Source organism: Denticeps clupeoides, chromosome 20 (assembly GCF_900700375.1).
Source record: "Denticeps clupeoides chromosome 20, fDenClu1.1, whole genome shotgun sequence".
Classification (NCBI taxonomy): domain Eukaryota; kingdom Metazoa; phylum Chordata; class Actinopteri; order Clupeiformes; family Denticipitidae; genus Denticeps; species Denticeps clupeoides.
This window is the reverse complement of record NC_041726.1, coordinates 15,322,782-15,334,727: the sequence shown is the minus strand read 5'-3', so window position 1 is coordinate 15,334,727 and position 11,946 is coordinate 15,322,782. Positions and strand designations below refer to the sequence as shown.

General features: G+C 40.6%; 1 protein-coding gene across 1 annotated transcript; it reads right to left on the bottom strand.

The window, feature by feature from the left end:
* Nucleotides 1–10,521: 10,521 nt before the first annotated feature.
* On the bottom strand, nt 10,522–11,670 carry LOC114770635 (mitogen-activated protein kinase kinase kinase kinase 1-like). The gene has a single exon (XM_028964680.1). The coding sequence runs from the start codon at nt 11,668–11,670 to the stop codon at nt 10,522–10,524; it is 1,149 nt and encodes a 382-aa protein (XP_028820513.1).
* Nucleotides 11,671–11,946: the final 276 nt, after the last annotated feature.

The following is an 11,946-nucleotide window of genomic DNA, read 5'->3' as shown; positions in this document are numbered from 1 at the left end:
AGCTGCAGGAGAACACACGCGAAAGCATCTGGCTCAAAGGGGGAGTTGACCAACAAGCGCACTGTGTTCCCATTGGCTTGTTGAGAAGTTAGAGCCAATCACCTTTTCTGACGTCATACCGGAAGAAATTGTCTTATACTTTTATATTATTCTGTTATTCCTCGCGTGACAGAAAAAAATGCACACAATTAAAGTAACACATTCGCGCGCTTGGTTTGCATCTCGTAAGAAATGTTCCTATTCTGCTAACGACAAAGCGTACCCACGTGGTGGGCGGAGCTGCGTTTCCATGACAGTGACGTCAGCATCAGTGTCGGATAACTAAAGGTCACATTAAAGACGAGAAACGGAAGCGAGATTCATACGACGAACTGGGATTTGCAAAACATATTTTATCACGTCGCCGACTAGAAATGAAAAGACAGTTTCCCCGCATATGAGGATATTATGAAAAGCCAATGGCAGGGAAGTATTATTTTAATTTTTTTCGCCGCCTGCTTTGTAGCGTTAGCCTCTGCTACCTCCTCCTAGTGTAAGAGACAGCAGAAATATTGATTTTCTTTTTTTATTTTGTTTGAAATGCACCTTTTTTAGATTCATATGTAAGGGCACCGCTAATTTCTGATGCCACGGAACTCCTCAAAAGCGATATCACATGTCACGTGGTATAAGTTGGACGTAATTTTTTTATTTTATTTTATTTTTTTTATATTTATTTAATTTGAACAGTTACAAACAACTTAAACTCTGCTTCCGTCCCACATTGCAAAACCTTTTTACTCACAGTTTTATACTTTACGTCTGAAATTGTGAGCAGGCAGGTGCTGCTGCATCCAGATGGAGGGATTTACACCAGCGTGGTTCTGGCCTTCTCTCTGGAATCCCGATTACTCGTTTGGTGAAATAAACCTGCAGGAAAGTTCGTTCGAGGACACAATGTCATTGCAACCTGTGCACGCGTGGGGGATGGGTCTGCTGGACCACGGATTGTCTGAGAGTGCTTAATATCCAGATCCCACTTGATTTTTTTTCCCCTTTCTCCATAAGAGATTGCCTTCCATCTGCGGCTTGGAGGTCAGTTTTCAACCCCTGACCAAGTCTGCTGTCCTGGTGCTTTTTTAACGTTGCAGATTCATTAAAACCAACAACCACTGACCACAGAGACCAAAACAAATGAAGAGCCCATCTGCCCGGCCTAGGGGGCTTGGAATTTCATTGTGAGGGGTGCACGGCTCCTCCTGACCCCATGACCTGGCCAAGGTGCCTGCCACAAAGCCCCTTTCGCTCATCTCCAGGGAACAATGCTCAGGGTGAACACCCTTCTTGGCCTTGTGACAGATTGGAACTACGCACTGGATCTATTATCAAGTTTGTGTAGACAAACAAGTTATTAACAAGTACATTTTTTTTGTCCTAAACTTTATTATTATTATTATTTATTATTATTATTGTTGTGGTTGCTAATAATAATGAACGTGAAAAGTCATGTTTGTTTGCAGTGCTTTTACTTTCTGCTGGTTCTGCTTTGTTCTAGTCATGCCCTTTAGACTTTCTGCTGATGCTCTGGAACTCTTTGAAGAACTGGGACCATTGACCGGTTCTTCCTTTCCGCATTGCGTTTTTCCCTCAGTTGCTGGAATTTAAAGTAAATTTAGTTTGCTGGTTCGTGGTAAAATTTTGTGTGTACTTACTGACAAAAATCATTACCACTGTACCTGAAAAAGCAAAAAGTGCAGTGTAGAACACTTTTGGTACTTTCTTGTTTTTACAGGATGATTAGAATTCGGATTCGTTGCACAGTCAGGACAATTCATAAGCCTGTTCTAATGAAATTATATTCAAATGAAAACATTTCTTTAAAAAAAAGGCGGTCCCGGGCTTTCAGCGGCTGTAAACATCCCCGACTGGAAGCTGTGCCCACCTACCTGGGCTTTCAGTCAGATGTTTGCGGCGGTCGGTGGCCCCAAGCATCGTACACCCACAGTTACTCAAGATTCCAGAGATTAGAATATTTCTGTAAAGCTACAAATTTACTTAAAATAAAATGGTCAGTTTTTGCCGAACACCCAACAAATGTTCAGTTTTCTTTGGATATTAGTGTTTTTTTTTGTTATTAAATATAGTCAAAATAGTTTAATCAAATATTCTTCTGTCATATCATGGGAATGTAAAGGTATGATATGTCAAAGATGTCATGGATTGTCAAACATTTATTAGTCACAATGCTTAAACGAATGACGGGTGAAGTGGCCAACTGACCATCTTATTTATTTTAATAGCACCTGTGAGATATGGGCCAAGTTACACAAAATACATTTTATAAGAACTAAATTAACTTACACCTTTCAGCATTTTGTCCACAGAAAGATAAAACCCCTCACTTTATTTTATTCGGAGAAATCAGAAGCTGTTATTCACCTTGTGCATCAGCACCTGCCATTTTGTGAAAATATCCACTGAGGTTGTAACCTCGGGTATGATGAGGAGTACAGCTAGGTTGAGTGTTATTACAGGATGAATAAAATTCCGATTTTTTGCATGGTCAGGACAATTCATAAGCCTGTTCTAATGAAAGTATATTCAAATAAAAACATTTCAGTCAAAAAAGGCCGCATGCGGTCCCAGGCTTTCAGCGGCTGTAAACATCCCAGACTGGAAGCTGTGCCCACCTACCTGAGCTTTCAGTCAGATGTTTGCCGCGGTCAGTGGCCCCGAGCATCTTCAGAATCAGACTAGAAATCTTATATACAGAAAAATACAAAGATTACAGAAATTCCATAAAGTGCCCTTTTCAGGTCAAGGTAGGTTTTTGGTTATATTAAAATATATTAAATCAGTTTAATTTACCCTGGGTGGTAGTAGCCTAGTGACACTCACTGAGAACCAGAAGACCCAGAATCAAACCTCACTTGCTACCATTGTGACCTTTAGCAAGACACTTAACCTTGAGTGTCTCCAGAGGGACTGTCCCTGTCACAACTCATTAGGCACTCTGGATGAGGACATCTACTAAGTGCTGTATATGTAAATCTTATGTCTTATATGTCATGTGGAGATAATGGTGGGAAAAAAAATTATTTCATCTAATTAAGCAAAAAATATTGGGCCAAAACAATTGTGTATCAGTCTGGAACATGTGACATTATATATTTTATTTGCTGCTGTATGAGGTAGGATATATATTTAATATTTGGGCCAATGCTGTATTTGTATTTTGATGAAGGCGCCTCTGGTATTGATTTTTTGGAGAATCTGCAGCTACAGCATGCGCTTTCAGGTCTTTCGTCAGCGGTTCACGCCAGAAACTCGACTCCAGTCAAAGGCAGAGCCTAACTGAGTGCTTTTAAGGTGAAGTGCATATAAACACCCTACACTCTGCTGTGACCTGGCAGATGAGACTGGGGGAGGGGCTGCTTACCATCACTGGCCGACCTAACCGCCCACATGCCTGCGCTCACACTATTTCACTAGGGCTGCCACGATATACAATTACCACTGTGACTGTCACAGCCTGTGTAGGAAGTGGTGACCGAGGGACAGTTTAACTGTGAGCCCAGAGTTCTTTTTCACCTCAAGTTTTCTTCATGTAAGGCCTTCATTGGGGCAGTGGCGGCCTAGCGGGTAAGGAAGCGGCCCCGTAACCAGAAGGTCGCATTTCAAATCCCGATCCGCTGTGGTGCCACTGAGCAAAGCACCGTCCCCACACACTGCTTGTCATGGCTGCCCATTGCTCACCAAGGGTGCTGAGCTGTGTTTAACAATGTGTATGTGTGAAAAGTAACCACACACGGTATGTGAATTATACGGGACTGCATAAACAAAGCCAGGGCTCTACTTTGTGGTCGTGAAAAAAGTGTTCAGTCACGGCAACATGCCAGCTAAAAAAAATTATTCTGTTGTTGCACATGCACATCAAGGACAAAATGATTGTTTGTCATTTACAACATGCATATTTTTGGGTTAAATAAATGAAGGCAGCATGTTTGCAATCATAGATGTTGATTTTCAGTGTAAATTACTGCAGTAGTTTACATTTTTCCATATATGGCAACGATGATTGAGTGAATACCTTCTCATTTTATTGGGACAGGGTCAATGTATTGGTCTGCATCAAGCAAATAAAATGACAATGGAGATCACTGAAATAACTTCAATTGGCTAAGGAATGGTGCACATTACTTAAATGATGCTTGAAGGAGAGCTCAAAATTGAATGAGGCAATTAGTAAAAAAAAGCTTAACTTTGATAGGAACCTCAAACATTGGACTGGGGGTCCATGGAAAAATTTAATGTTGTCTAACAAGTCCAGATTTACCATGTTGCAGACTGACTGGTGCTTCAGCTTAATAGGAGAAGATCATGAAGCGATGCACCCATCCTGCATGGTCCCTACTGTACAGAACGTGTTCAATGAGCTGCGGCTTCTTCAGTGAGGTTTAGAAACATTATGTGGCAATAAAATGAAGTCAGCTGACTGCCTCAATATACTGAATGGCCATAATCAGTTCTCATTTTGGTAGCTGAAAAATGAGATCTGGCACCTACAACCCTATTGCGGGTAGAGTAGTTACTCTGAGTGAGTGAGGGATTATAGTTCGTAGACCAAATATGAAGGATGGACAGTTTTGCAATAAACTGGAAGGTCCTGTACTTCTGAGCATCAAATCTAAGAGTTGTTAGCATGAAATGCCTTTGTCTGCTGAATAAAATCAAACCTGAAAACAGGCAAGAAGCTGTGCTTCTGACAAAGACTTCAGAAGACTTCAAGCCACTAGATGTCAGTGTTAAACTGCTTTAAGCTTAAGAATGACTATTCTAATATTTAAAAAAATATATTCCGATTCTGCTAGAAGAAGAAAAACGAAATACAAGACGCAAAGTGTTAAAATGACCCTGTTGCTAATCCGATTCACTAAGAAAAAGCTGATTTTAAGTATATTTAAGCATATTGTTAAACCAGGTACATAGTATATGTACCGGTACAGCAAAATGCATTGGTGAGGACCACACTTCTCCGATCCAGAAATGATTAGAAGTCCTTTAAGACAATATTACATATCGTTTTTCAGTAATTTATATTTTATCTGTGGTAACACAGTATAATTTTTTTAATGTTTTACCTCTTATATTAACAAAAATTACACTATGAAGGGAGGGCATGGCAGCTCCTGTTTGCTTTAGCTTATTTAAAGACATGCAGGTTTCGTGACTGTGTTGTGAAATTGGCACAGTATGTTAACTAACTGGATCCTGATGATTGCTGGAATATATATCTCTCACGGTTAGAATGTGAATAGATCTTTCACACGGTTGGAAGGACCACATGTGGAGACTGGAGTAACACTGTTTCTGCTGCCCATGTATAGATTCTAAGATGATAAGGCATTTTGGAATACATCACTGGTGTAAATTCACAACACAATACTGCAAAAATACAGGATATGATAAAAGACCTAATGATCTATCTATACTTTTGTGGTAGTCATGGGAGAACAAACTAGCCAAGACTGCAGACATCCATCTTCAAGTCATGAGCAGATGTGACGATTCTTTTTAAAACAGTTACCAGACAAGATCCTACACTGAAACTGCACAGCAAAACTGGAAATTCAATAATACGTCACTGTGTGGTCATGAAGTTTCAGTGAGAAGTGCCATTCAGAGGCGTTGCTTCACAAAGTACACATCAACACATCACAACAGAACATCTATTCTCTCCCAGTAATGAAATAATTTCAGTCGCTACTATTCGCTGTAAAGCCGTGTGAAACTAAATTTGATGGCTGTGGTGTTAATAAAATGCTAATAAATTCCGACCAAACGACTGATGTAAATCAATAAAATTAAATAAAATAAAGTATACTGTAATTTTTTTACACTGTACTTCAAATCTAGTTTAAACGTTTATCTTTAGTTTAAAGTTGAACAAATGAAGCACTTCAGTGACACGGACCAAATTGTGATTGCCAGACAGCATGGCCATCTCCAAAACTGCAGCTGTGTTCCCAATCTGCGGGATCTGCAACTGACAGCTTGGTGCCAGATACAATATCAGATCTTCAGAAGTCTCGAGTCGAGTCAAATTGCAATGAATAAACGAAAGAAAAATCTAAATCAAAGCAATATTTGGTGTGACCTTCAAAAGATCATGAGTTGTCCTCTGTGCCTGCAGGATTCCTTAAATCCTTCTGTCTTTTGGTGCAATGTCTGACAGCTTTGATGGTGATTGGGCATACCATCACTTCCAGGACTTAATTTCATTGGCTGTGTGTTTGGGGTCATTGTCCTGCCTACCTGAACGGTATTGCATGATCTATAAGTATTTGCATGTATTTCTCAGCATTGAGGACCTGACCAAATCTCCAACTCAATTTGCTGAAATGCAACCCCAACTTCCAAGGAACTTACATTGTGCTTTACTAATTTACTTGCATTATTGTACCGCTTTCTAGTGAACGTTTAAACTAGATTTGAAGTATAGTGTAAAAAAATTACAGTATACTTTATTTTGGAGGTATGGCATTTTGGCTACAACTTTTCCATGAAGACCACTTCTGGACAGAATTCTCTTTACTGGTTTTACATTTACATTTACAGCATTTATCAAACGCCCTTATCCAGAGCGACTTACAATCAGTAGTTACAGGGACAGTCTCCCTGGAGCAATTTAGGGTTAAGTGTCTTGCTCAGGGACACAATGGTAGTAAGTGGGATTCGAACCTGGGTCTTCTGGTTTATAGGCAAGTGTGTTACCCACTAGGCTACTACCACCCGCAGGTTTCTGCGTGAGCTGATGACACTGTTGGACAACTTTGGATTTTGAACAGGAATAAGCTTGATGTGTTTTTCATGTGCACTATACATTTCCATGGCCAGCTACTGTGTCTATAATTGCCTGGTTCTTTGTTTCTCTATAAAAGAGCTCATATTGAAACCCCAATGTGCATTGAAATGTTTGTCATGTTAAGACTTTGCTGATGCAGTATAACATTTACATTTACAGCATCTAGCAGACCCTGTTATCTAGAGTGGCTTACATAAGTGCTATCATGCTATGATATCTATCATTGAAATCCCTCTTTTGGTTTACTAGGACCTGATCTGCAATTACTATTAGTTTAATAAATGAGAACTAAACTTTTTAAAATATACATAATTAATCAAAATATTTCATGTACACTGACAATTACATCATTTAGCAGATGCCCCTATCCAGAGCAACGTCTAATCAGTAGTTAAAAAGACAGCTCAGAATTAAGTGTCTTACTCTGAGACACAGTGTTAGTAGGTTTGGTTTGAACCGGTGACTTTGGGGTCTTATAAGACACTCACTCACTACCACTGTACTTCATAAAATGGAAGGTTACTACCTTCTGTCTTGTTGCTGTGTTCAGTTTTGCTATGCACAGTGTGTGTGTATGTGTGTGTGTGTGTGTGTGTGTGTGTGTGTGTGTATATATATATATATATATATATATGGTATATATCATTTCTTGTTAATGGACACAATAGGTCTTATGGTATAACACCACCTCCTGTGCATTAATATCAATTACAGTATATTGTATGATGATGTAGCTTTAGCCGTTCTAGTGTCTTCATTATATGATATATCAATATTCAACTCAATAGACAGCTCACATCTTACCTGTCATGTGGTAATGGTGGTGTGTGTGAGGGTGGTGGCTAGGCAGGCTGCAGGAGTACAAACAGAGTCAGTAAAACCTGTCCTAGAAGTGGCTGAACTGGCCCTCAGCACATCCCCTGCGCTTTTGCTTCAATTAGATCTTTCTTCTGCATGATTAGCTTCTCTCAAATGTTCCTACCTTTACTCAAACTCAATTCAAATATGTTAAGGAGAAAATAATTTTTAAAAAAAGCATTGAAATCATTTGGTAATTTTGCACACCCTTAAACTGATACTTTGCTGAAGCATCTTTTGATTTTAGTTAAAGCATTGTCTTCTTATTTTCATTGCCCCAAATCAGTGCAGTTTCGCAGGCATCTCTAGTTCACAGCCATCTTTAGGTCACCCCATTTTTTATGTTTGGGGTCATTGTCATGTTTAGTGAAATTTTTTCCATAATTCCACCTTGACTACATCTAGCCCTACTTAAAGCCCAAATTTCTGGTGAAGAAAAAAACATGACACTACAATCACCATGCTTCACATGGGCTTGTTGTTTCTTTTGGTGATGCAAAGTGTTGTTTTTCCACCAAACACCCATTTTGAATTGTGGCCAGACATTCAAACCTTAGTCTCATCGGAGCATAACACCTTTTCCCACATGCCTTTGGGGAGGCCTGGATGTTGTTCTATGTAAGAAAAGGCTACCACCTTTCAACGCTAAAATACATATGGAGAGACTGTACCATATTTTCTGTACATTTTAATTTGTTCATACTTCACTGTGTTGCATTGTTTTACCTAATTCTGTGGATCCTGATACCCTTCAACAATGACATCCCTTTACTTTTTAAGCTCTCTGTGAACCATGCCATTTATAGTAGCATGTAATTGTGCACACATCAGTACTCAAATGTTGTACTAGGACAGCTGAACTTTATTTAGGTTTAATTAGTGATTGTCATTGTGAAACACTGCAGCACAGCACATGGTGACAGCGAAATGTGTCCTCTGTATTTAACCATGTTGAGCAGTGGGCAGCCATGACAGGCTCCCAGGGAGCAGTGTGTGGGGATGGTGCTTTGCTCAGTGGCACCTTGGCAGATCGGGATTCGAACCGGCAACCTTCTGGCTACGAGGCCACTTCCTTAACCGCTAGGCCACCACCTGGGCTGTCGTGGCCTAGCAGGTAAGGAAGTGGACCCGTAATCAAAGCACCATCCCCACACATTGCATGTTACCTTTAGGTGACGTCATCCGCGTAACACGGCATTAGCTTTCATTGCTACGCTGATGACACACAGCTGTATCTATCAGCATTTCCAGATCAGAGACAGCAGCTGAACAGAATAGAGAATTGCCTGAAAGACATTAGACAGTGGATGCTCACCAACTTTCTCCTGTTAAACCCTGATAAGACGGAAGCTCTTGTACTTGGGCCTCAAGCAGCCAGGAATAAGCTGGCTGACTACACAATAACCATGGATAGCCTTTCTATCTCACCGAGTATTGAAGTGAAGGATCTAGGTGTCATCATTGATGCAGGTCTCATGTAGATTCAATTCACATGTAGATAATGTCACTAGGATAGCATTCTTTCACCTTAGAAATATTGCAAAAATAAATATAATTTCAATGCATGATGCAGAAAAGTTGGTCCATGTGGCCAGAGTTCTAACTAGAACTAGGAAATTTGACCACATCACCCCAGTCATACAATCACTGCACTGTTTACCCATCAAATTTAGGATTGACTACAAAATCCTACTTTTGACCTACAAAGCTCTAAATGGTCTCGGCCTGCAATACCTTCGATCAATGGGTGCGGCTTCACTACTGGTACCAAAAGTACAGAAGGTCACAGCTGGGAGCAGATCCTTCTACTATAGAGCTCCACAGTTGTGGATCGGCTTGCCTGTCAGTGTCTCAGACACAGTCTCAGTGTTTAAATCCAATCTGAAAATCTATCTGTTTTCTCTGGCCTTTTGTTAAAGTCCTAGACACTCATTTCATTTCACTTTGACACAGTGTCAATTATAAAGTCCAGTTTATCACACAGTCACCCTGTTAGACTCAGAGAGTGTTAAATTCACCCTAGTTAGGCTGTCCTATGTAGGGTACCGGGCCACTGTAGCACCAAAATACCACTATTACCACATATTTCAGTATCGGCCGTACAGCTGCCGCTGCTTCTGTTTGTTTTCTCCGAGACACGGAATCAAACACACAGACTACCGGCAGACTCCAGTGAAGAGACCAGCAGATAAATCCTGGCTCCTGAAAACTGCTAAACGAGGACATGAAACGAACCAGAGGGTCACCACAGCCACCACCACCGTAACAACTACACCTTGAGGGATCTTCAAATGGACCAGTAACGTTATAATGGACACGTAATGTAGACCATGACACTGGACTTCTCCAACCCTACAACTGTAGGACTTATTATATATATTGGACAAATTATCACAAACCCTGCACTGACACCATTTGCAGGCTCACTCTACCCTGGAAGGGGGTCCCTCTCTGTATCACTCCTTCCCAAGGTTACTTCCTTTCTTTTTTTCTTTCTCCTAGAGTTTTTTGTGTGGAGTTTTTCCTTGTGTGCAGAAGGGGGGGTGTGGGGGTATCAACTGTAGGGCTTGTCAAAGCCCATTGAGACATACTGTATGTGATTTTGGGCTATATAAGAAATAAATGTTGTTGTTGTTGTTTGTGATGCTTCGATTAGTATATGGTCACCCTAATAGTACAGATGCCTGAAAAAACTACTTAAGTAGAGATGCAGATTACATTTATTTCATTATCTTCCAACAATTTTTTATTTTCAGTGTACATTTGAATGTTTTTTTAAGGCAAGTTCGTATTTGGTGGGTTGTTGGTCTTTAAAGTCTTCATTTGTGGACACAGCGACAGATCATTCGCACTCCCAACTTGCCATAATTGAAGAATTTCCTGATCCTCCTCAGGAATTTGGTGCGGCGCAGGCGCCTCTTCAGCGGTGATGGTTCATGCTCCACGTTGCTCAGGAACTCGTGCTGAAGAAGCTTCTCAACACTTGGTCTCATTGCCGGATCTAGGGTCAGGGCGTCTTCCAGAAAACTGTGAAATGCTGGAGACCATTTATCCCTCTTTCTCAACTGAGGCACTCTGTTTTTTTGCTGCCAGTACTTACAGTATGAATAGCTGCTGGTTAAGAGCAGAGGAAGTCTACCTTCGGCCAGTTCCAGTAGTGTCATTCCCAGGGACCACACATCACATCTTTCATCATAGTCACCATTGAGGTCTTCTAGAACGTACTCTGGGGCCAGGTAAGCAGGGGTTCCATCAATAAATGTGGGCTTCTCCGTCTGGATACTTGACATCGAACCAAAATCCACAAGCCTGACCTCACCAGCATCAGTCAGTAAAATATTATTTGGTTTGATGTCCCTGTGCACATATCCTTTCTGGTGGAGATAAAGGAGAGTCTCCAGGACTTCTTTTGCCACAAATGCTACTTGGCTTTCTTTCAAGGACCCCGTACCCATGTAGATGTCTGTCAGATCTCCACCTGCGCAAAGCTCCATGCAGATGTAGAACTTTTGTTCCCAGTAGTATTTGTCCATGACCTTGGGGATGTTTTGGTGGTTGAAACTCTCCAGCAGCTTACACTCCTCATACAAGTCCATGAAATTGTCATTGGTGCAGTCTTGAATCTTAATTGCAACCAAGTGACCAGTTTTCAGATTCCTAGCCTTGTGAACTTTGCCAAATGCTCCTTCCTCAATGCATTTTAAGATCTTATAATCCTCATAGGGGTCTTTAAACTTCAAAGAATCTCTCACCATGACTGGCTGCTGATTATTTATTTTTTTTTGGGCCTCCTGGTTCTGCAGCTCTATCTCCTCCTCAATCGGTCGCACCTCATTATGTAACCTTCTGAGCAACTGCAAACGTTGCTGTATCTTCTGAAAGTGCTGGTTTTTATTAAGCAGATTTTGCATCTCATGATCATGCTGCTCTTTCGCCTCCTGAAACTGCCGCTCCTCAGTTTGCAGCATTTGCTGCAATCAGTTGCTTCTTGGTGCTTCTTAAATACCTTAAAACATAAATAATTGCTACTTAAGAAGTCTCATAGCAAAAAAAAAAAAATGCATCGGCGAAGTTCACAAGGCCAGGAATTTCAAGAATTTTGGTACAACATTTTTTAAAAACAGAGCTTGGTGAGGTCATCTTCCCATGGGTTATGCAGATGACACTCAACTTTTATTTTCCTTTCTGCCATCAGATGTAAACCTGTCCACCATGTGAATAGTAAATAGAACATTAAAAAATAA

Excerpts from the sequence above, each read along its gene's own strand:
- LOC114770635 (XM_028964680.1), bottom strand. The coding sequence starts at position 11,670 with ATGCTGCAAACTGAGGAGCGGCAGTTTCAGGAGGCGAAAGAGCAGCAT.